Source organism: Prunus mume, linkage group LG3 (genome assembly GCF_029339155.1).
Source record: "Prunus mume cultivar Tortuosa linkage group LG3, ASM2933915v1, whole genome shotgun sequence".
NCBI classification, from domain to species: Eukaryota; Viridiplantae; Streptophyta; class Magnoliopsida; order Rosales; family Rosaceae; genus Prunus; species Prunus mume.
Genome location: NC_142700.1, coordinates 9053394 through 9079692, shown reverse-complemented (window position 1 = coordinate 9079692; position 26299 = coordinate 9053394). Strand labels below are relative to the sequence as shown.

At 35.9% G+C, this 26299-nt stretch overlaps 3 protein-coding genes across 3 annotated transcripts; 2 read left to right on the top strand and 1 right to left on the bottom strand.

Moving 5' to 3' along the window:
* The first annotated feature begins 4764 nt into the window (after positions 1-4764).
* Positions 4765-12219, top strand: ALDH5F1 (aldehyde dehydrogenase 5F1). Its single transcript, XM_008227780.2, has 20 exons — positions 4765-5129; positions 5990-6103; positions 6378-6477; positions 6690-6738; positions 6826-6913; positions 7014-7124; positions 7489-7551; positions 7665-7775; positions 8438-8503; positions 8630-8707; positions 8804-8881; positions 9043-9109; positions 9879-9964; positions 10210-10242; positions 10340-10372; positions 10687-10787; positions 11057-11142; positions 11267-11373; positions 11455-11532; positions 11957-12219. Exons 1-20 carry the CDS (start codon positions 5058-5060, stop codon positions 11993-11995), a joined length of 1560 nt encoding a protein of 519 aa, XP_008226002.2. The 5' UTR covers positions 4765-5057; the 3' UTR covers positions 11996-12219.
* A 3134-nt stretch (positions 12220-15353) lies between these two features.
* On the top strand, positions 15354-17558 carry APL (Homeodomain-like superfamily protein). Its single transcript, XM_008227779.3, is given in 7 exon segments — positions 15354-15688; positions 15785-15861; positions 16003-16063; positions 16190-16256; positions 16501-16543; positions 16668-17202; positions 17205-17558. Coding segments are annotated over 7 exon segments (1104 nt in total). The 5' UTR covers positions 15354-15504; the 3' UTR covers positions 17342-17558.
* Positions 17559-21164: 3606 nt separating this feature from the next.
* LOC103325587 (C-type mannose receptor (DUF620)) lies at positions 21165-23683 on the bottom strand. The gene is made up of 3 exons (XM_008227778.3): positions 23103-23683; positions 22649-22996; positions 21165-21894 (listed from the first exon to the last, which is right to left on the bottom strand). Exons 1-3 carry the CDS (start codon positions 23430-23432, stop codon positions 21397-21399), a joined length of 1176 nt encoding a protein of 391 aa, XP_008226000.1. The 5' UTR covers positions 23433-23683; the 3' UTR covers positions 21165-21396.
* Positions 23684-26299: the final 2616 nt, after the last annotated feature.

Genomic DNA, 26299 nt, shown 5'->3' with positions numbered 1-26299 from the left:
CGCGCGAGACCTGTCCAATCCTTTTCCTTTTATTTTTGCGTTAATTACTATATTTTATAATTTGCTAATATTAATATTTGGTTTCTATTATAGAACATAAAAGCAAAAACAAATTCTGATTTAAATTTTTTTTTTTATCAATGATTTATTATTTTATGAAAATTAAGTTTCAAGTGAAAGTTAATAATTAAATTATAAAGTTTAAACTTGTAATAAAGATTTTTGTTGGACTTTAAACTTGTAATATGAAATATATTTGAAATTTCGGCTTTTTGATGTCGCTTTACTTCACAATTTCAGGCATCCTCCAATGAATGGCTGTTATAAGGGATCGGATAGAAACATGAATTTGATTAGTCGATTTATTTTGTGAATAAGGAAAAATATTATGGTTTCCATCATGAATAAATATAAAATTGAAAAGTCTCTCAAAAAAAAAATATAATTGAAAAGAATAGTATTGGAGTTTGAAGTTTGGAATTTGGAATTTTCCTTTTTTAATTATTGTGAGGTGAAAAGTAGGTGGAAGAGTTTTTTAGGCGACTATTTCTTATGCAAAATTGAATTGATCAACAACAGAAAGTCGCATAAAAATAAGTTAAAGTCCAAAAACATCCATAATGAGCTCCTTAAACTATTTTCTTAGCATAAGTAGAAGTTAAAATCTAAACATTCATAAAGAAGCTATGTCAAGTAGAAGTTAAAATCTAACCATTCATAAAGAAGCTATGTCACATATTAAAATTTAGTGATATATATTGGCTAACGCTAGGGAGGAAGAGAGGGTGTTCTTACACAAAATATTATCAAGGCATCATTGGAATTCAAACTTGAGATTACTGATTTGTATGTCAAGACCCTTTTATATTAGGCTAGACCTCATCGACTTTGTCAAGTAAGTTTTGATTTCAATGATCCAATAATTATTAGTTAAAAGTAAATTAAAATATAGGCACCTAACTACCATAAAAGCTACTAGTTGTAATATAATAGTCCTCCAGAAACATGTTGATGTCAAAACATGATCAACTTCAATGGGGTCGTTTAAACTGAGAAATTCATATTTTAGTTGGTTGAGATAGACACTTCATATCAAACTCTTGAGGTGTGAGCTCTTCGTTTCCATGTTGTTTTGCTATTGATTAATTGTGTTTATGCTTGTTATGGAGGGTAGTATTTTGCATAATGATATATTTTCTTTTGAGTTTCTTCGTTCATTAACAATTTATTTTGAGTTGTAGGATATAATTCTATCATACATTATTTCGTTTGCACAAATGTAAATACCCTAACAATGTCCTATCAAATTCAACTGCACATACCCGAGCATATAACATGGAATATTTTGAGATTAAATGAGTTCAATGAAATACATTTATGATCTCACAAACTGGAACATTAATTTTCAAATCTTTCACTACACACTAACATATGAGAATTTAGAGGTAGTTAATTAATACATATGTGTTGGTGGTATAGTTCGGTTGGTTGAGCTATTTCACTTTCATTTCATCCATGTGGGTAGAATTTTAAAACCCCAAGCAGCCAATGAATATTTGTGTAAACCCCCTCTCTCCCAATCGCTTGTACTAAAAAAGAAAACTAATACACATGTGTTGCATGTGGACAAAAGGTGGATTGATTCTCATATTGTGGAGAAATCTTAATATTCATATTGTAATCATATTTTCAAATTCATTGTTATAAAGAAATGTTTTCTTATCCTTTTTTTTGGGTAAAAAAAATGTTTTCTTATTCTTAGACTACAATTTTTTCGATCATGTCGATGCACATGCATGGAATGGTCATACAAGACCAAGCCATATATAATATAGTTGAATTAATAGTATCAAACAGTTGCAAATTTGGAATTGGCTTTCAAGGGCGGATGCGTTGGGCAAAAACATGCATTTGACAGTAAAAGAGACTTCTGGGGTTCTCTCAATACATTTTATAGTGCTGCTATTTTTACCTTTTATTTATTTTTCCACTTATTTTATATTTTCATTTATTATGTAAATTTGGAAAAAAAAATATATAATTATTATCTTTTCACCCATCATTATTTTAAAATACCCTTTAATTATTAATTCAATCAAAATAGATAACTTTAACTTCAAGACACATTTTTTCTGTGAAATGTATGCCATGTGTGCAAGAAAACAAATAATAAAAACCTAATTTAACTATTAAAATGAGATCTTGAAAAAAAAAAAAAATTCAATCTCCTATCTCCACTGCCCAGTTGCCATCATCGACCCCTTCCCTGCACCACTGCAAACTCTCTCAAACCCACCACCCTCACAGCCCACTTTCCCCTATCCACATCACCCCCTCACCCAAAAGTCCAATGCTCCTCTAGATCGTTAATTGTTGCATTGTCTATGTTGATGCCCAAAATCGGGCTCCAACTTAGATAGATGAAATGTGGAGTCTTCAGCAAGACAAGAGGGTTATGGACCTTCGGCAAGGAGAGGCCTTTGATCATAAAGCGTGAGATATGCAGTGATTTTAGCAAAGTAATAGTAAAGGTGAAAACTAGTTACCTTTTTTATTTTGGCACTATTCCTCTTTTATTGAGAAATGACAGTAAGAGTTTGCACAAAGTTTCGATGTGGGACTTTGTGTGAATCATTGTGGTGGCCACATGTGTCCAAGGTTTTATGTTATATAGTTGGGAGCTTTGGCAACTGTCTTGGGTAGGCAATTACCACTTCAAAGGGAGTTATTCCTTTGGCAGGTTAAGAAGAGGATGATGTCATCACTGTTTTTAGGGATTACCCTAAAAGTGTCTTTCCTTTGGCAGTCGATGTGCTTGTCAATGCGCCAGTCCCCCAGTGTCGAATGTGCTCGGTTGATTAAGGTGCAAACAGTCTATGCAACCAATCCAATACCCCACTATCATCCATGCCCGTCTTAATACCACTACAATCCATTCCCTCACCATGAGCCCAACAATATTGTATGAAATGGGGCAACAGAGAGTGAATAAAGAGATCCATAAAAGTGGGTTTTTTTTTTTTCTTTTAATTCATTTGAGCTTTCAACTAAATAATATGTTTGGGTTTTGGGTTAGGTAGCACAAATCAAACACAGAGAGTGATGAGAGACAGAGAGGAATAAAGAGAGCAAATTGGGTTTTTCCTTTTGTTTGTTTTTGTACAAACTTTTGATTACCAGTTTGTGTGGACCTGCAATGGTTCTAGGAGGAAATGGAAATAAAGTAGAGGTCGGGGAAGGGGGTTAGTGGTGGTTGGGCAATGGGGAGAGAAAGAGAATGAGTTTTAAAATAAATAAATATATTCTTAGAAGTGAAGTTTTTTCCTTAAGTCCTTAGAAGTCATTTTACAAAACAGTAAATTTGTCGTTAAAATTTTAAAAATAAAGTGGGTGGAGAAACAAGACATGGGAAGCACTCTATATTAATAAGAAAGCGATTAATGTATGGAAAAACCAATTAGGGACTGGTTAGTGGCCCTCTTTGTGATCTTACCATTAGAAAACCTGGAACGACCCTAAATTTTGTGCCATACTCACAGTAATTATAATATGTTTCGACATATTTCATAATATCCTCAATTTTTGTTTAGTAGCTATTATGAATTTTGGATAAGATTCACTTATTTTTATATGAAAAGATTATTAGGTCATCAATCTTGTCTACCTCATAGAAATATCTCAAATTTTATTTTATATAATCTTCATAAATATGTATATCTTGCCAAAAACTTAGTAACTTGTGTAATTCCTAATTTTAAAAGGTTAGAATAAAACTAATAAAATTTACCTATTAGCTCTAAGTTTAATGGTAATTTTCCCCATAAGTTTTTATTTATTTTTAGAACAAGCAGAATTTCATTAATAAAGGGGTAAATACAAGAGATGTACAAGAAGAACACACTCTAAATAAAGGTTCTTGCATACAATGAAGCAGAAAAAATAAATTCAACAAGACAGTGAGTAATAACTATCACAAATTCAAGTCCAACTCACTCAGAGTTGACATATAGAGGATCAAAAAGACTCTTTACAACACTAGTGCTACAGAGAGACCATGAGAACAACTAATTTTGTATGAATATAGAACCATAAGCACCAAAAGTGAAAGGGCCTTACCACTCAACATCCACTTGGCCAAAGAAGGCCACAACACCTCCAACATCCCACATGATCTCACAACACCCAGTATGAAAGATCCATCTAAATATAACAACTCTACCTCCTCAACATAAAAGATTTTAAAAGTTAGTCAAAAGGACTGGGAATAAACCAAACCGAGCACAAAACTGGGGAGAATCAAAACCCAACATAAAACTAGGGATTAAAATCTCTCTACAACATGACGGGGGAGTGAGTTGCCCGGTTTATTTGTCGAAGAAGTTGGTTCCGTAGGGGTTTGCAAAGAAGAGAGACCCAAAAAAATGAGAAAAAAGAAGAAGGGTGCCAAATGTAGTTTAAATTGGTGTGATTGAAGTCACAAGTTCGACTCCCTTAACTCCATTAAAAAGAAAAACATAACAATCAATTAGTGGTACTATCTCAATTCATGACTATTATCTTTATTAATCAAAAGTGTTAGGTTTGAACTTGGGACCTAAGTCTAAGATTGGTAAGAAAAATGTCACTAAATCATGAACTAATTGATATGACCTCACCAAATTCCAAGTAAGCAAACGTGTCATAAGGAATGGGCTTGTTGGGCAGCCGAAGATCCCAAATCATGATTGTACCTTTAACAAGTTTGAAACAAAATATTTGCCAAATTAAGGAAAAAGGTTCTGAAGGCTCAGTCCAGAAAAGGATTGGGCTTGCCGGGCAGCCAAACACCCCCAAATGATGACTATATAATAATAAAAAGCAGAGAGAGCAGAGAGGATGCCACAATTGTCAAAAATTGTTGTCACAGAGAGGCAGCGTGGAGCTTCACTGTGAAGTAGTGAGCTTCAACTTCAACGATCACAAAAGAAACCAGACTAGTGAGCTTCGTAGAAGCACTAGAATCATAAAAAGACGATAAATTTGAATCTGATTTCTAACATGACCTTCGAGCGTCACGCATGTCAGCTCGATCCTTTAAGCTTTTCACACATTTGCCTTCCATGCAAGCCCCTTCTCTCCTCTCTCGCCAGGTAACCCCCCATCCGTCTGTCATTTGTCTCTGTATATGTGTATTTATATCGCCCAAGAGCTCAAAGAGTCTCAAATTTCAGTTCTGTAGCAGTAAGCAGTTGTAAGTATTTGCCTTTCTCTCTCTCTCTCTCTCTCTCTCTCTCTCTCTCTCTGTCTGTATGTGAAGATCATGAATGAATATGTATATGCTTGGTTTGATTGTAAATGTTGATGAAAAGATGAAGTTTTGAATTTGAGGTGGTTGATTGAAAATCAAGAGTCAATGTTGCACAAGAAATATTGTTCTGTTTGTTGAATTTCTGAATTTCATTCAAAATAGTCATGAGTTTTAGTTTTAAAGCCTGCCTTAGATTGTTTTGTTTGTCATCGAGATGGGTCTGTGTGATATATTGGGTTTGATTGAATATGGTTGTTGCTAATGTTTGGGATGTTGAAGGAGCTCTCCAGTTTATATTGGAACCACAAAATGCTAATATGCATCCCTTGCATTTTCGACTGTGTGCTCAGACATGCATAGATATATAAAAATCAGTGCATAGAAATATCAATAGAAGGACTGATGCATACATGGTGATATCAAATGTTGTTATAGTCCTGACATGGGCAGAGGTTTAATATCTAATTTTTTTTCTTCTCCATTCCTTCAAAATTTTGTATATAAAAGCATTATTTGTTGTTGCAAATGAGATTGTTTTTTCTACTCTAGTACTTTTGTTTAATTATGTTTGGGTTTCTCTTCTTAATACTCAATAATGGTACATGTTGAACTCGTGTTATTCTACAATTTATTTGTAGAATTTTCTATCTTAAAGTAGTATTTATCAATATGTTAATGTTTGAATGGGGGATTCTTTGTCAGATTAGCATGGATGTAAAAAGTTTTGCTTCTCGGCTTAGTAGTTCTGGCCTATTACGTAGCCAGGGCCTTATCGGAGGGAAATGGTCTGATGCATATGATGGGAAAACCATACAGGTATGAGCTAGGAACCTCTTCGTTTCCTCTGATACCTATGCCTTTGGATGATCTTTACATTAAATCTATAAATGTTATCTGGTTCTGAATATTGCTGGTTTCATGCCTCATTTTCTTTTGATTACATGTTGTTTGTTTGAGATAGGAGCACCTACTTATGACCATACTTAATTAAATATTAGTTCTGTTGGGTCCACCTACCAACCTTCACACTGCATCTGTCGTTCCTCTCCTCGATGTTTTCAGAAACCACTTCTATTTCATATCATGGCAGGTTCACAATCCAGCAACTGGCGAAGTAATAACAACTGTCCCATGCATGGGTCAAAAGGAGACAAATGATGCAATATCTTCAGCCTATGGTGCATTTAATTGTATGGGAACTGATCCACATTGTGAATTTGTGATTACGTTAGACAGTTGAAGAAATTTATCTACAGCATTTAGCATACTTCCATAAACTGAGCTAATCGTGCTTATGCGTTTATTATCTTGCAAATATAGATGACATCTGTTTAACATAGCCTGAGGTTGTAAAAAATTCTTTTACTAATTTAAGTATCTGAACTTATTATCCTGTGTATAGCTTGGAGCAAGCTCACTGCTGCTGAAAGGAGCAAATGTCTAAGGAAATGGTATAATTGCTGTCCTGTGATTCTATATCTGGTTTTGTAAAAAATTTCATTTGTTCTTGATATTTATATTCCTTCCCATCTTTCAAGGTATGATCTACTAATTTCCCACAAAGAAGATCTTGGACAACTCATTACCTTGGAGCAAGGGAAACCTCTAAAAGAAGCCATTGGCGAGGTATCCTATTTCAGACTTCTGTTTAAGGGATTTAAGCAATTAGCTGTAGCTTTGCATCTTACTTTCATCATGTGATTCAAATTTCAAACTCATATTACAGGTGAGTTACGGGGCCGGGTTTATTGAGTTGTATGCTGAGGAGGCAAAACGCGTATATGGTGATATCATACCACCAACTCTTTCTGATCGACGGTTGTTTGTTTTGAAGCAGGTGAACTTATATGTTTCTTTGAATTTTGTATGGCCTATATAATTACTCCAAATGACAACTAGTTCATCCGGTAGCCAAATGTTGAGAATATATTTTTGAATAGTTTGTCAAATAAATCTGAAAGAAAAAAGAAAAGAAAAGGAAAAGCACGAAGGTACATTTGCTGGCCAAACATACAAGTACAATAGTACAAAACTGTTCAATATCCCTCTAATGCGCAACTGCAGGGTTTCTAAGTGCTACTATGAATCTTTGGCATAAAAATACAAAAAATGATATTTGGCCTTCTTTTGGGGTGGAGGGCAGGGCACTGGATTTACTTCTGTTTCTATTCTTTGATGTCTTATTAAATTTTCTTTTGCAGCCTGTTGGTGTTGTTGGTGCAGTTACTCCCTGGAACTTCCCGTTGGCTATGATTACCCGCAAGGTATTTTTATGATATTTTAATGGTGCTGAATTTGTTAAGTAGAAGAACTCCGACCTTTTTAGCGCATGACTGTCATTCACAAAATCTCCTGTTCTGCTCCACACTTGTTTCAGGTTGGTCCTGCTCTTGCATGTGGCTGTACAGTGGTCATAAAACCCTCTGAACTTACACCCCTCACAGCTTTAGCAGCAGCTGAGCTGTCCCTTCAAGCTGGAATACCACCGGTAATATTTCTTATATGTTTGCACACACACACAAGCACACTTCTTGTTTAGTATAATGCACGTTGTTTTTCATTTGGCCTTGCAATTGTGGATAATATTACCCTCAAGCTTGACATATAATATAGAGTGTCATATGTCAGCTCTGTGCTGGAAATGAATGTCTTAATTTATTGCTTAGTGCTACAAGTATTTGTGTGCTGGTGATTAGAGTTGTATGAATGGTGCATGTAACAAATGTCTGCGCTGTTTGCTTTAGAGTTGGAGATATAACAAATTTGAGCATGTAAATGTACTTACAAAGCTTTAAGTGTTCATGCTTTGATAATATAATACAAATTCGTAAAGACTTTTGCCATTATGGCCAGAAAGAGTGCTTTTTTTCTTCACTCTTCTAAAGATAATGAATAGTTGAGACCAAATATCCTTTTGGAGATTCAATCTCAATTGCTTTATAGTTTTCTATTTCACGATGTTGAATATTGACCATTTTTCTTCTTAGAAAGAACAATCCTGATGCACAAGGAGACATGTCATGTAATAGCTACTTGCTGATTTTACATATTCTCTAAAGAGCATCGCATTCCTAAACTTTTTGTTGCTTCAGTCATCACAACTTTTACTGCCTCTTCTGTTTCTAATGGTGTTTACCATTTCTGATATAGGGTGTGGTGAACGTGGTTATGGGAAATGCTTCAGCAATTGGGGATGCTTTACTTGCAAGTTCGCAGGTTTTATAATTCATACATAATGCGGTCCTTTCTCTGTGGGACACCATAATTCAATTTTCTTTTGGAGGTATATAGCTATAGAAAATATAAAACATTAACCATTCTTGATTGATATAACTTATTCAGGTAAGAAAGATCACTTTCACAGGCTCAACAGCAGTTGGAAAGAAGCTGATGGCTGGTGCAGCTGCGACTGTCAAAAAGGTAAATATATAGGCTAAATGATAAGTGTATATGCTAAATAGTGAGGTTTGAGGAATCATCATGTGGTTAATTGCTATTGTTTCTTGATTACGTTAGGTATCTCTTGAGCTTGGTGGCAATGCACCCTGCATAGTCTTTGACGATGCAGACCTGGATGTGGCGGTAAAAGGAACTGTAAGTAAAACTGTTGCTTTCATATTAGATATGTTCTTATTTATTTGACTATTGCACCTTGTTTAATTATTTCTGTTTGATAGTTGAATTCAAAGAATCTTTTCTCTTTTCTTCTGTTACATTCATTGGCTGAACCATCAAGTGTGCAATTTGTTTTGTAGCTTGCAGCAAAGTTTCGTAATACTGGACAGACATGTGTTTGTGCAAATAGGATTCTTGTACAAGAAGGTATGATGGAAACACATTCAATTAATAAGTTACAAACTTATGCTTGACTGTTTGAAACCATATTGCTATTCAGTCTGTATTAATATCTAGTTAAGATAATGCTCCCCTGTGTAGAGATGCTGAGACTACACGTTGATGTCTGCTTCCATAAACATTGGAAGCTTTTGTGGCTGTTTGCTCATTAAGCAGCAGCTACTTTCCAGTGGCAAGTATAAGATTTCATAAAATTCCTTGTTACAAGAATCCTTTAAACACCAAATTTTGTGAATTGGAAGGATATCCTGTATTTTTTCAAGGACTTCAGATGGTGAACAATCATTATCGCCAATAAAATAGACAATGAGACATGGCTCAATGATTTTCTGTATATATATATATATATATATTAAAGAGCTATAATATGCAATAACTAAGAGGGGAATATTAATTTTACTGAAGTAATGGTACATGGGAATAGTGAAGGCGTTCATTTTTTAAATTAAAGATTTTTGTCAGTAAGAATTGTTTTCCAAGAGCTCCAACCTTTCCTATTGATATACTAGCCTTTTTTGTCATATCGAAAAATAAGATTATGTATGCAGACTGGAGTGGGTAGCTTTGACGTTAGTGCTAGATTCTGATTATATTACTTAAGGCTCTCATGCTTGTGTACACAAAACCAGCTTTTGACTATAATTTCTGATCTGATTTTGGTTTCTTGCTCAGTTTCTTATGCATTAAGACTCCAAAGGGATAATGCTGATTTCTAAGTAGATTGTTATTTGTTCAGGTATCTATGATAAATTTAGGGATGCTTTTGCTAAAGCTGTTCAGAATATGCAGGTTGGGAATGGCTTTAGTGAAGGTGTGGCCCAGGTAGTCTCTTTCATGCATTTGCTGTCATTTCTTTTTAAGTGGTTTTTGATTTCCAGGGAATACGCTTGGAGTCACCTATATAGCCATAAATTACATCGTATAGGTTGACTATTGATATTTTCTATATTATCTGACCTGAAAATGATAATCTGAAGACAAAGCCTTCCCCTGGATAATAAAATTCAACCAGAAGTTACTCAAGCTTTAAAATCATAGTCTAACGTATTGTTTTCATTTCATTGCAGGGTCCACTAATCAATGAAGCAGCAGTACAAAAGGTTTGCTTTTCTATTCAAATATGTAATTCCATTATGTCTGTGCTCCCCCCTTCACTTTACTGATATCTGTATGTCACTTTGGGAATTCACATCACAGGTTGAATCATTTATTCAAGATGCTATATCAAAGGTTGGTTTTCTGCATTTTCTATTGATTCAGTTGCTATGTAGGTGGTGTCATAAGAATATTTAACTTGACCTTGAAAAACAAATGTAGAAGTTTGACTTTGTTGCTACTTTCCTGTTGATTGGAACTAAGATATGTTGGATCAAACTATATCTGCCTTTTGATCTTCCTCATTGCTGTTATGTTACTTTTCCACATTTATTCAACATTACTTGAGCTTGAGGGCATAAAATGAATGAACCTTTTCTTTGAAACTATTATTATTATTTTAATGAGAAACAATGACCTTCGATTCTTTACTAATTAATCTTTTGAAGGGAGCAAAAGTTGTTCTTGGGGCCAAAAGGCATAGCCTTGGAATGACCTTTTATGAGCCTACAGTTCTCAGTGATGTCAAGAATGATATGCTAATAGCAAGGTAAACACTTAGATAAAATTTTGCTTTATTTTAGACATATTTAAATGACATAACCAAATTATTGGTTGATTTGATTATTTGAATTAATGAACCGTGACACTCATTAATGTGGGTGACATGATCACAAGGGTGGTTAGCTTCTACCTATTACTTTCTTTATGACTTCTTTTGGGTCTGCAAAATTTTGCCTAGTTGTGCTCAACAACTTTTGCCTCCTGTTCTGTTGAGTAGATTATTACCTGTGCACTGAAAACATTGTCTTGGCTCAGAGAGGAAGTATTTGGGCCTGTCGCACCCCTTTTGCGTTTCAAAACTGAGGATGAGGCTATCCGAATTGCTAATGACACCAATGCAGGTTCTTTTTTGAGTATCTGTTCATATTTTGATACGTCCATTAGGACCTTAAGGAAAATGGTGATATTTCCATTTAAAATGCTGTTTTGCTACTCATCAGCAAATTCTCCTGCATGCATATACAGGGTTAGCTTCTTACATATTTACAAATAATGTTCAACGTTCATGGCGTGTCTCTGAAGCTCTTGAATATGGACTTGTCGGTGTCAATGAAGGCTTAATTTCAACAGAGGTGGGTCCCACACTGCATCCACCAGCAGTTTCATTTTTAAATAACATATTGGTGTATTCATGATTATCTGTATGAATGAAGGTGGCTCCCTTTGGAGGTGTCAAACAGTCTGGTCTTGGAAGGGAAGGTTCCAAGTATGGGATGGATGAATATTTGGAAGTAAGTGCACCAGAGATCCCTTTTACTATGCTTAATAAAAGAAACCCAAATGGCATGCATCAGTAGTTCAAATGTTGTAGAATGGCCATTATCACTTGTTTACTCTGAATGTTTTGTCAATTTAGAAAGGAAAAAAAAACAAAGAATCTAATACAATCTAGAAAATATGATGTTGGCATGGATATGCACGTTTACACAAATGCACTTGCATGTGTGCAGCTAGAAATCTATATACTTGTGCTGGTCTGTATACTCTTTTCCCTTCACTTAGTCATTTCTTTGATCCTGAATTAATCAAAAACTTGTGTGCTATCCCTGCCATATTGTTTCAGAAGTCGAAAATTCTATCTTGTGGGCAAGTTACATAGGCATACTTCTTAGTTCTACGCGTAATATTAAGGCAATTCTAAATACTGTGTTGCAGGTTAAATACGTGTGCCTGGGGAATATGAGCAGTAACTGATGTGCTTGGTTTCGTGCTGGATCCTTGCCAATCTTAAAACGAAAGTTGGAAATATCTGATGTATCTTTTGCTTCAAAAATGATAAATGTGTTGCATTGGAAAAAAATAAGTGTTTAGTTTTGAGGTAGTTCTGCGAGAACAGAAAAATAAGTCTCTTTTGTATTAAGTTTTGATGTAATTTTGCAGAACAGAAATAACATTTAGTTTTGATGTTTCTATTATAATTGTTCCTCTTTTTTTTTTTTTTTTTTTTTTGCTAATAATGTTTCTGTACTAATTGAAATCCATGGTAAGTTACAAAAGCGCAATGCCCAAGTAAGGGTGATTTGGGCAGACTTGTTAGAAATTTGGTGTGGGCTTTCAATTAATCAGAACCTTGAGGTTGGTTTTTTGTTGATGGAAAACAGAACCTTGAGGTTTACAATGGAGGCAAGGGGTTAGATTTCTTCTGGTCCAAGTCCAAACTCCATAGCTGAAAGGGGTGTTGCTATAGGGTTTAGGGTGTAGTGATCAAATGTCTGGGTGTATAAGCAACACTCTTTGAAGGAATATGCCCAATGTTTGGTACGGACTACAGATTGAGCTCACCCAGCTTGAGGCTGGACTGAAGTTCTACACCAAATCAGTTGTATTGGGCTAGCTAATCCAAATTCCACAAGAATCAAACTTTTCAGTCGCCGTTTTTTGTGTCTATTTTTTCTTCACTTGCAAAAGATAGTAAATGTCAAGAAAAGCATGCAAGTCTAGGTCAGCTTGTCTGTTTTCTGAAGTGATTTAGTTTGTGGAAATTAATTTAATATATCCTCTGAAAAAGATGTGAATATGACAATGGAATGTCATATATTCCCCAATGTTATATATGCTTTCAAGATCAAGTATGTTTTCTTTTCTCATCCATCATCTGCACCATCTCTACTTAAAACAAAATTCATTAATTTTTTCTCTTTTGTCAACTAAATCATTAAGTCCTGTGTTCGAATCCCCCTTCAATATCGCTTGTATAAAAGAATCATTGAGTGAGTTCGAGTTGCTACATCGACATGGGGTGATGGTGATGATGCACCATGCATGCATGCGTGCTGTCCAATCCTTCTTGGGAACTCGATAGAAAAGCGGGAAGCTTTGTAAAGTATTCAAATTGTACATAAAGTAGGGTCCCACAAATTCACCTTCAAGGAATATATTCATTTTAAAGAATAATTCTCTATAGATCACATAAGGATGCTTGAAATTGAAGCAAACATGGCCTTAACACTAAGCCAACCCACTTTTCCACTGGGTTTCGGCTTTGAAGTTCCCATTATTACCAACTAAAAGTTAAATCCCAACTTTGCTTGATTATAATTATAAAAGGTCCAGCCAATTTTGTGCCAATTGTCTAAAAGAAGCATCTCCAATTCTAAATGCAAAGCTTTGTTTCCTAACACATTTGGATAGGAGTCCAGGAGAGGTGCCAAATTATAAAGCATTTTCGTTTACATGCAAAGGGTGGTGGGGGAGGGTCAAAATCTAGGAAAGAACCCCCAAAAATCAATCTATGCTGCAATGTTTGATTTCCTACCTGGCTTGCATGCATAGGTTTTGATTTGAACAATTTTGTAGGACCTGGTCAACATCTTTTACTCGGTAGGACCAAATCATACATATACAACAAGATGGGACGGTCGTAAATTGTTCTATATCTTAAAATAATGAGCTTTGTGTAACTCATGGTGTTCTAGATTTTTGGGAGAAGAATCTTCCTTTGATTGTCAAAGAAGAAAGCATTGATTCCCAACTGAGATTGGGGCAAATACTAAATCGTAGGAATTTTTTTTACAACAAAAGTAAATTGTATATATTACTTCTGTAGAGTGATATATATGTACGATTATACAAGAGATTGCTTCTTTTTTCATTTCTATGAACAACTCTCGTCTATGAAATTTGAATTCTAAATCTCTAACGTTTATTTTTCCTTTTAATTTTCTCGGGTCCAAGGCTCAAGTTGTTGTTATACTCTTTCTAATTTTACATCCTTTATTAGTAGAGTGTGAGTGGGGCCTTGAGGCAACTTATTGGGTTGACCTTACTTGAGTTGTTTTGTTTGTTGTGATTTGGATTGGAGAAGAAATGCATGGCACTGGCAGAGCAGTCTTCATCTTCAATTCCAGGAAAGTGAGATAAGGGATTGAGGCCCAGCAGCAAAGCTTTAGAAGGACTAAGGCTAAGGTCCCCTACCCTCCTGTCATCAAAAGCTCCACATTACAATACTCTTTTATGCATTGATGTTCACGTCCTCATATATTACCAACCACAGACCCCTAAAGTTTTTGGTTCCATATTTTGTTGTTTTTTAGTGCTTTCTCTTCCACGATAGAAAATCACATTCATATTGTTAATCTTCAATTTTCTTAAATCGTATTATAGATCTAATTAGAATTGAATGATATAGAAACAAAGTTCTTGTAATCATATGCCTCAAAAGCTTGATACAATGATCTCTACACCATTCAAGTAATGACAGATTCAGAATCTTCCAAAAAGACAGAGGCTAATTAAAATTGTAATCATATATTTAATTTTAAAAAACCTACTTCTAATTAAGCACTCATTGAATGAAATCTAGGAGCAAGAAAAAGTGTAAAAAAAAACTAGAAAAATAATACAAACATATGACACATATGACAACGGCAATGATCATTAGTCCCTTCATCAGAAATTTTGCTGTCATTGAAACCTTTTTGTTGGTAATGACATAAAGGATACATTAATCTTTGTGTTCTAAACACCATGCTTGATAGGTTACTGGTTCAAAGGATGTGTGGCCAGGATTCTATATATATATATGTGTGTGTGCGCGCGCGGGTGCTTAGATATATAATTAATGACTGGGAGGGCAACATGCAGGGTTTATATGTATATATACACGGTTCAGAAAAAGAAGGGTAAAGGTACAACATACTGCCCATCATCATTGCCATGAGGGGTCTCACTCTCACTCATATCTTAATGCGAAAAATAAAGCTTCACATGCTAACAGAATATATAACACCACAAAGATCTCCTCTTTTGGAGATATAACAAAAGATACATATACCACTCTCAGAAAAACCACTCAAATTAATACACTCTAATTCACATTATACTATGATCATTCCGGCATAAGTATATTTAGCGTAGAATTACTGTATAGAGAGAGAGAGAGAGAGAGAGAGAGAGAGAGAGAGAGTATCTTTTGGCAAAGGAAGGCCAGCACATTGTAGAATAGGTGTGCTTTAATTTTCTTTGTTCTTTTTTTATATTATTATTTTTTCTTTTATACTACAAGGTTAGCTTGTCCCCCTTGCTTTCTTTCTAGTACTTGAGAGAAACCAAAGGCAGCCCACCTCCTCTTCTTCAAAAACGCACCCTATTCTTCCCTATTTGCATCGCATTTGTTCTTGAATCTCTCGGTATTCCCAGAGCCCCCAGCTCTGAGAGAGAAAGAAAGAAAGAGAGAGAGAAAAAAAAGGAAAAAAAAGAGAATAATGTTCCAACACCCACACCAACACCACAAGAAGCCATCAACTATGAATTCTCATGACAGACCCATGTGTGTCCAAGGGGACTCTGGTCTTGTCCTCACCACTGACCCTAAGCCCCGCCTCCGATGGACCGTCGAGCTCCATGAACGTTTTGTTGATGCTGTCACTCAGCTTGGAGGACCAGACAGTACTACTTATAACCTTCACCTTCAATTTCTTGTTTTCATGCATCTAAATTCATTAATTATGTTACATCTGCTCATTTCTTCTCTTATTTTTTCAGAGGCCACACCCAAGACTATCATGAGGGTTATGGGTGTAAAGGGTCTTACACTTTACCACCTCAAGAGCCACCTCCAGGTTTAATTTGCATACACACAATGATTTTTTTCTTCTTCTTTTCTTTGCTTAACTTTTACAACATTCCAATTTTCGGTTTGCCTTGACGATATTTCTTTTTCTCTCTTTTCATTAAATTCTTTTGTTTCCCTACCTGAATAGAAATTTAGGCTCGGAAAGCAACCTCACAAGGAATTCAATGATCACTCGCTTAAGGATCATGGTATGAGACGCATGACAATTCTTTCTAGGGTTCTTTACAAACTATAAGCTCTTGAATTTGGACTGCGCCTTCATTCCACAGTTCTTTTTGAAATATCTGATCTCTGTTTATTAATTTTCATGGCAGCATCTCCACTGGATCTTCAACGAAGTAGTGCATCTTCTTCTGCCATGATCGGCCGCAGTATGAATGAGTATGTATTCGGTCTTTCTTCTTCTATTTCAAGAAAAAAATGATTTCCAAATCTTTCTTGGAATTTATCCATCCAACCAAGAAGTTGTTTGTGTTTCTTTTTTATCTCTTTTTATCGAAAAAAAATTGCCTAAGTATTTCCTTTCATGCTTGGTTGGGGCTGGGGGATTCGAATTTTCTTGTGGAATGTATGTGAAAAACTGCATATAACAGTGTATTAATTGCCACATGGTTGATGCAATTAGGATGCAAATGGAGGTGCAGAGAAGACTGCATGAACAATTGGAGGTAACTAAACACACATGCAAAAAAATTATTAAAGTACCTTTCTTTAAATGATGATAAAAGAAAGGTTTTATTTATTTATTTCATGTATGATCTTGTGATCTTGATTTTAATTAATATATAACAGGTCCAGAAACACCTGCAGTTGAGAATTGAGGCTCAGGGAAAGTACATGCAAAGCATATTAGAAAAGGCCTGTCAAACCCTTGCTGGTGAGAACAACATGGCAGCTGCAGCGGGAAGCTACAAGGGTAATATTGGAAATCAAGGTGTCAATCCTGCTGACATGGGAGCTCTGAAAGATTTCAACTCTCCTCTCAATTTTCCATCATTTCAAGACCTTAACATATATGGAGGAGACCACCTTGATCTTCAACAGAACTTGGACAGGCCACCTCTTGATCACAGTTTCATGCCAAGCAATGACAATAACATTTGCTTGGGACCCAAGAAGAGGCCTAGTCCTTATAGTGGTAGTGGCAAGAGCCCTTTGATTTGGTCTGATGATCTCCGGCTTCAAGATTTGGGAACAGCTGCCTCATGTCTTGGACCTCAGGATGATCCCTTCAAATCTTCAGATTCAATTCAGATTGCACCACCGTCCATTGAGAGAGGCTCGGAGATGGATTCCATTTCGGACATCTACGAATCCAAGCCAATGATCCAGGAGATGACAAGAAGTTTGACTCGGCAAATAAACTCGAAAGGCCTTCACCACGGCGAACACCACTAGGCTCAGACAGGATGAACCCCATGATCAATACCGGTGTTCGACAAGGAAGAAATTCACCGTTTGGGTGAGCTAAAAAATTAATTGATATTAAGATTTGAAGAATGAGATCGATCTAGGGTTTTGATCATGATCATGAAGTTTTTTTTTTTTGTTTGTCTTGTCAAAGTGGTCACGAAGGTGAGTAGGTCACATTAGGGTTCTACTAAAGTATGATAAAATGCCATGCATGGCAAACCTATAAAGTTACATTGTTAATTTTATCAGTACATTTGTAACTTAGTGTGATATCCTTGTAACTCCTTGATACTTAATTTCCAGATTTCCATGGATGTCATGGAAAATTGATCTAGACATGAATAAAACTATTACTAGCAAGGTGCAATATCCCACAATGTTGTCTCACTAATATCACTATCTCCTGTTTAATTAGATGGAGCAACCTGAAGATGTTCTCTTTCTTTATTAAGATATCTGATTGAGAAAGCAAAGTACATGCAAACAAAATTTAATTTTCCATTACTTAATTGATATATTGTTCCTTACTTGCAAGTTATATAACTTCCTACTTTTCAACTTTGATATATATATATATATATATATATATATATATCATGTCTCCCATAGGAGTAAAACTTTCATGACATGTTTCATATGCATTTCTATCTCTCACATCACCTGATAAGAGAGATAAAGAGAAATGTCTATAAAACGTGGGATAGACAAGTTTTTTTTTTGCTCACGTAGGTATTAATTTAGACATTTTCATTCAAAATTTAGACATTTTCATTATAATGTAGGTCATTTAACAGTTGATGGGTGGTTTTCATAAGGGTTAAGAGGTGAGGACATGCACGTCTTGGAGGAATTTTGTTAAGTTTATTCTAGATCATGCAGCAGGAAGCATTCTACTATCAGTCCTGTCCTGCTGCTTTTTAAGTTAGTTGGTCCAAGTTAGTTATTGCAGACAAAGCCATTGGGATAATTAAAGAAAAATTAACAAACTATAAACCCCAATAAAGCAAAAGATCGTAGGAGTATGAGCTAGCTAGGAAGGAACACATGCATAGATCACAGTAAAGAAAGAAAAAATTGATTAAAAAATAACTAGGATATGGATCGAGAGATCATCACAAGGGTTTATTTGAGTCGAGCGAGCTCCTTTTTAAAGATGAGAAAGAATTTTCTACAATAGAAGCCGACCAATAGTATCTATCTTTCAATGCTCTTTTTTCACTCTTTACTACTTCACATTCCTTGGGTGTCATACAAGGACGACAACAAGTGTACCTTTCATCTTTTTTCCCTTTGTTTTTTACTCAACAAAGATATATACATGACCTCATCCTCTTATAAAAGATAATTAATGTGTTTAACGCAATAACTAAATAATTAGGTGAGATAATGAAATGATAACAACAAATTAAGACCCAAGTGATGAAATCGTTTGAGGATTTAAGAGACTAATTAGAATTAGATCCATGCAGAGTGAGAGAGGGTTTCTCTTTGGTGTAGAAAAAGAAAGTGGTGCCACCATAGCTTTATTGGTTGCAGAGAAAATTTGGCCACTGCAAGTTGGCAGGAAAGCTCCCCCTCTGATCTCCACATAGACACAACTCGAGAGAGAGAGAGAGAGAGAAGAGGAAAAGATGATAAAGCCTAAAAGCAAGGAAGAATACAACGCACTCCCACGCGTGCAGATTTCGAGGAAGCTTCTATCTTTATGTGGGCAAAGTTAAAGCTAGCTGGGGATACTCCTTATTGCATTAAAAGCTGCTGCTGATGATGATGCATGGCTATATATATGTGTGTATAGCTAGATTGGTTAATTTATTTTTATTTAAAAAATAATAATATTTCCACATTTTGCATGCAATAATGTTATTTGGGTTCTCTTGCTATAGATTTATATGCACAGAATCATGATCAGCATATGATTATGGTAATGATATGGTGTTCAAGGCACATCCTTCCATGCAAATGCAAATCATCTGCAGTACTTTGGATTCTGTTACTTCATTTGACAACTTTGGGTCTAGTAAAGAATTTCCTGCTTCTTACAAAGTATCCTCCAGAAGCTTCTTTTGTCCTCCCCACTCCTCACACCCTTACTCTCTCTCTCTCTCTCTCTCTCTCTCACACACACACACACACATATTTTGACCCCTAAAAACTAGCTCATGGAACTGGTTGTCTATGTTTTCACCCCCCACCAAAAGAGAGAGAAATAAAGAGCAAACAGAAGAAGCCATCAAAATTTCTTCCTTGCTATATATTGTCTCGATACTAATATATATACATAAAGTCTTCAATGTGAACTTCCGGATGTTATTATCGTGCAGATGTCATGTATTTTCTATTATCTCTCCTTACTTTCCTCTCTGTTATAGTGGCATCCGCATAATAATAACGTACAGACATCCGAATGGAAAAATAAAGAGACACCTTAAATATATGTTGTTTTGATGTTAAAGAAAAAGGGAACAAGGAGACAAAGAGACACCTTAAATTAAGCTAGTATATAGAGATGTCCACCTACAATCCCTAGTCCCTGATTCAACTTTGATATAAAAGCTATTCATTTGGTTTTTGACACACATATATGGGACTGGAACAACACTTAAATAGTAAATAATCGAAACAATGTAGTACATGTTACCAATGGTGGAGGGAGCTGGCCCAGGGTGGGCATGTGCCCCCTCTCAAATCTTCATTGCTATTATCTTTTAATAAAATCATACTTTTCTTAACCAAATTTTATTTATCTCTTTGATTTATCTCTTATTTTCCTTTCTCACTATCATTGCTGCCCTTTCATATCTCTTATTGCTTCGACTCTTGATTTTATAGTGATAAATTATTGTTCATTTTCTTTGTGAGTATTTTTTATAAAATATATTTCATTTGATTTTTTGCTGATATTAGTAGATAGTTAATATAACATATGTGATTACGATGTAATTAGTGCCTCTTTATTTCAAAATATGTTAAATAGCTGTTACGCACTTCATGATATTACCCTTTCATGTTTGCTTAATTTTGTTAAAAACTTTGTTGACATCAAATTTATTCGTATGAACAGAAGCTCCCTTATCATCAAAAGAAAAAAAGAGAGCTCCTTTTTAGCTATTCTGGAAACAAAGCTTCTCAGTTGTATGTATGGGCCTGTAAGAACTTGGACATGGCGGGTTTCATAACTGGGCCAATTTTGAAGGAGTCAAACTCTCTTTTCCACTTTTCTTTTATAAGTTGTTTGTTCAGTTTAAGGTATGGGCCCAAGTGTCTAAAGGTAAGAAACCCCAAGTACAATTTACTCGGGCCGACGCTACAAAAAAGGGTAAACAAGACATGTGTCACCTAAGACGATAAAGAAACAAGGGTTTTTAGGTCTAATGGTTCTTAAATTTTGATATGATTCGAATTTTGGTCTCTCAATTTTTAAAATTGTTCCAGTGGTTCTTCAACTTCACTTTCATTAGCACAAATGGTCCTGCTGTTAATTTTTTTTTAATTTAATGTTAAATGTAGGGACAAAATAGTATTTTTGTAATAATTTCATGTTAATCTCCCCAAATTGAAAAGTTGGAGAACGCTAAATGATTATATTATTAGTCACATCTCTCACAGTAATCTCTACTTATAAGAGATGTTATTAACGTGGTACAAATAATTTTATTATAAAAGTTTTGTGAGAAATTGCAGAATACTCCACAAAGACATTTGGACCAAAAAAACATTTCCTTTCAAGGTAGCAAATATTCTCCTAAATTCGAACCCATAAGTGATGAATTAGAATACATAACTTTTGTTTCCTACTCACACGACATATCCTTGCATTTCTATCATATGCCAAAAACTGAAATAAAAAAAGGTCGAAAAAAAAAAGGCATTAGATTAGAATACAACAACATATCCCTTATTCCACCCCATGCTTGAATTTGTCATTTTAAGCTTGGTCATGACTTCAAAGCCCACTACATATTACATAATACACTTGAAGAAAAAGAAGAAAAACCCAAAATATTACATCATCAACAACGTGTACCCACCACCAATATTTTTTGTAATTAGAAACAAACTAACATCCTAATAATTAAAGCTTTAATCAGTACTTAAGAAGAGTTAATCATGGTGATTGTAGAGTACTGTCCAATATATCCGCAGGAGCAATGAAATAGTCCATGGAAAGCCCTGGTACGTTAAACACAACGTCATCAATGCTCCAAGCTTCCTCCATTCTAGTCCTTGTGTACTCCATGGACACCTCACCGCACCGAAAGACGGTGGCGATCGAACGCCCCTGATGAGCTATGAGCACACCATCCACATCTCTATAGTCTGCAATGCTGCTTCCTATGGTGGTCTCCCAATAGACGGTTTCATTTTCTGGGGTTTCAACTCTAGTGAGGTGTGAGTCCTCTAAGTATATGAGGAGGCCACTCTTTTGGCAAAAATAGCCATACAATGCATGCCTGATCACCTCTGCTGGTCCCTCACTTCTCTCCATCACAGCCGCTCGATCGGCGGAAACTTTTAGTACAAAGCAATCATCCTCTCCGATTCTTTTCTCCCCCAAGCATTGTGCCTTGTCAAACAAGCTTGCTGTGCTCTTTGGGTCTAGGCCCTGCAATAAAACATAAGATATAGCTGATCAAGTTTGTGAGTATACATGAAGGTTAAGCTTATGAATGGTGATATTGAATGGTTGATGCACATCCTCACATCCTCACCTTCTTAAATTACTTGTTTTGTAGCAAATTAACAATGATGACACAATCACTCATGCACATGTGAACGACAGGTATCCACACATTTTTGCAGGTGTGACACAATCAATACTATATTAGCTAATATAATTTTGGTGCAAAAAGAAACATCTCTAAAGAAAAAGAAAAAAAGAAAAGAATGAAGAAGAAGAAAGAAAGAGAGAGTAAGGAGCCATAATGCACTAGATCCGGCAGCATTCACTAAAGTGTAAAAGAAAAAGTTAAAGCAACCAAATAATACAGAAACACTTTAGTTCAGTATGTGGTAATCCCAAGACCAAGATGTTCATATAATATGACCTTAGATGACGTCAGAACGGCAATCACGTGCCGTTCTTAGGTCCCTTTGGAGCTGTTCAAAAAAAAGAAGTCTGTAGGGTAAAGCACGAGACAGTTTCTCTATCGTTGTCAGCCACATACCATTTTATTGGGATTGTGATTTGTTCCTCAATCTCTATCTTTGTTTGGTAAAGCCCAAAAGCTAAGCTATTTGGAATAATTGAATGTTACGGTTCGTTCATGCTCTTTATAGTTCAAATTAAATCACAAAAATAAAAGAATTTTCTAAATTCTTGCATGATTATAAATTATTGTGAGAAGAATATTGTATACCTGTATGAGGCGACGCAAAGGGCGTTGAGGACCTTTGGCTGCATGAATACCGAGCCAAGGGGTGTGCCTCCAAACTGTCTTGCCGTCGCTACCGGCCACCACCTTGTTGCCCCCAACCACCAATTCCAAAGACCACATGCCAGGCAACATTTGCCAAAGAACAAAACACCCACTTTCCCCACTTCTTGTTCCTAGAGTCTTGACATTTCTTCCGGCAGAAACCTCTGTTTCACAACAAACCATCTTCACACTCCCACTTGCATACATGTTTTTGTTGCACTTCTGTTGCTTCAAGCACCCTGTGGCTGCCAAGTACTGCTGTATAATGTAATGCGCTATAGAAGTTTCCTACACAATATTTTTCAAAAACCCAACATTAATTAACTAATCAAAATATTAGTAACAAAACATGTATATAATCCAATGTGTGAGATAAATAATTGAATTTTCTTACAAATGGGATGTCCTTGATGTGAAGGAGGTGATGATCAATTGGGTCATTGGCTTGGGGAATTGGAGCAAGGGGACAGCCTAACACACCAAGCAACAGCCTTAGGTCTTGCCTTTTGGCAGGAATAGTACCACCACTTCCATATCCTGAGGTACATAAATTAGTCCCTGGATTAGGAAGCCCACCCTTCTGTGCCCTAAACCATTCACGTATGACTTCCCAAGAGCTCTCCTTCTTGCCTCCTTCTTCTTGCATTTCAGGGTCTGGGCCTTCCATGAGCGGCGTCAATGGCTGTGGACACCATATCTGCTTCTTTCTTGCCTTGGAACCCATAAATCAGTTACTTGGTTTATGGAAGATGGAAAGAGAGAATGATCAAAATGGGGTTGAGGGTTGTGAGCTTTTTAAGAGAGGAGGAGAGTATAGGAAGGTTGGGAGAGTGAGGAGGATTGGATTGGATTATACTGTATTGTAATGGGATGAGACAAAAGGGACAGCTTATCTGTCCAACGGCAGAGAATGGTAGTAATATAATAAAACCACACTATCGCATGTTGGCCTGTCTATTACTTTATTCTTCTCCCTTTAGGTTTCTCTCTCTTGTCGTTTTATTTCTATATTCATTATTCTCTTGAGCTGCTCAGCCTCTCTTACCCAACTGAGAGGAAGAGAGAGGGGGCCTATGTGGAATGGTCTAGTCCCTTTTACATGTCTTGAGTGGTAAAAGACCCTAATACCCTTTAAAGGAAACCAAAAAGCATTGTCTCTGATTCTGTTTATTGGCTTGCTCTTGTTGCTAGCAAGTATACAGTCACTGTGTGGTATATACTTTGTACTTTTGTAGTATGAACACAATGACAGTTTTAGTTCTTGGGGTAATGTATTAGTTCTGGTGAGACATATCCATGAACATAGAGATAAACGTCTGTTTTTAACGTAGAGTCATGAGTCTCCAAAATGACTTGTCATCCATTAATAGGTTACAATCATTTATATAAGCTAATTTTCCTAATCGACATGAGACTCAAAAGATGTTCACATGATCCATACAAATTTTGAGTATCATATAAGTCCCATTCACTTGAATTAATGACATATTCGTTAAGATTATAGCATGTTGTTGATAACTATAGATAAGTCCAGTGACGAAGTATGTTTTGATTTCTTAGAAGACTAATATGACAAATTTACCACTCTTGAGGACGATAATACAAAACTTTCAATATTTTACCAGTTATTACATGAAATGCTAGAGCTTATAAGTCACGACCACTTTAAATCGAAGTACGATTCCGCCGCACAATAAGTTGCCTTAAAACTTAAATATTATTGGTTTGATAATTGCCTATAAAGTTTAATATATTATATTTGAGCAGGGAACAAAAAGCATATGAACCACACTTATTTTGTTTCACTTTATATGAAGAAGCATATGAATCACACTCGATGATGGGACATTTTTTCCTTGTAAATATTAGTGAATTTTACCCAAGGGTATTATGGTAAAGTGGGTTGAATGACTGCAGGCTCTGCACCCACTTCCATATAGGACAAATCTACCAAATCTTCTTTGCACATAATTAATTAATTAATTACTCTGAACCTCTGATCAAATTAATCAAAATCAAATCCAAAAACAAGGATCTCAATCTCATCACGCCTTACTTAGCAGTACTTTAGTTTAGTACTCGGTATCTTCCTCTCCTCTTTTGATTCTCGTCCTCGGTCCAAACAATAAACGCGAAAAACTCACACTTCCCCAAATGGGCCCCACCCCCACAAAATATAACACAAAATTGTACGATTTTAACCTCGAGCCCAGATGGTCAACGTGGCCGGCTGTGGAGGGTTTGATAATGATAGTGCAAAAAATGGGGCCCACAGGGAGGGTGGGGCCGGATGTTGGTCCAAAATCCAATTAGGGAGATGGAGATGAGAGCAAGTGGCAAGTGGTGGCGATGGTGTAAGGTCGGCATCAAGGGAAATGAATGACCGATTGAGTTGAGGAGGGTGCATGAATGGTGGTGGAGCGGCGGATGGGGATTGGGGGTTTGATGATGTTGATGGGTTTTCAGGTTTGAGTGATCTTTGAAGCCAAGCTCTCTTTGTTCGTATTATATTGAGGTTCAAGTGTGGCTTTCATTGGTTGGGAGAGGCACATAATGCCCACATTGCCTTAGATCCTTCAAGCAATTGTGCACTGACACATGCGGTATGTTTCATTGTCTTTAGACTTTTGGATTTTTATCCACAACATTTCTCTCTCCTTTCTTTATTTTATTTTTAAACATAGAAACTTAATAGGTTGTTGGAAAAATTGCACCACATTGGATTGATTTGGATGCATGTTTGGTCCATGAAATGTTAATGGCACTTGGGCTTGGGACTGGGACTGGCCAATGGGCATCATCACATTTGTGATTTGGATCATAGTGGGCCTACCTCTCTCATTCATTCTTGATTTCTTTATCAATCAACGTCCTTGTGAAGGCAAGCATTTGTTTCAAATTTCTATTTGTTGGTTCATCTCTTAAGAGTAGACCATCAGAAAATTAATCTTTAAGTCTTGTGAGTTTGGGGTCCTGAATCTCTAAGCTTGGGGTTTTAACTTTTAGGTCCTAGGTGTTGAGACTCGAGTTTAGAATGCAGGACTTGGGATTTCCTGTTTGAAATTTAAAGTTTGTGGTCCGTGTTTTGGATTTAGATTTATAGTTTGAAATTTAAAGTTCGTGATCCATGTTTTGGATTCAGGTTTAGGACTTGCAGTTTTTAAATCATTAGGTTTTGGTCAAGAGAGTTCTAAATCATTAGGTTGAAGTAAATTTGTGCCAAAATACCCATTTGGAAATGCCCCATTCCTTACCTAGGGCATTAGGGATGAGATCAGCAATTCTGAACTATATGTGTGAACCAAAGAATAGAATGATCATGCCCATTCTTTTTTTTTTTTTGAGAAACAGATCATAACATTTCATTAAGGAATAAGCATAACATCATTAGTGAGAATGGAGACAACCATTCAGGTCCATCTTCCATTCAAACTATAAGGTCCGAAATAGAAAAAGCAAACCGTGCAAGGCTATAAGCCGCGCGATTACAAGTACGAAGGTCGAAACTGACCGAAACAACTATGAAAAGAATTAACTAAAACCTGAATTTCATAGTGTTAATTAAATACAATTATGAACCAAATGATAACT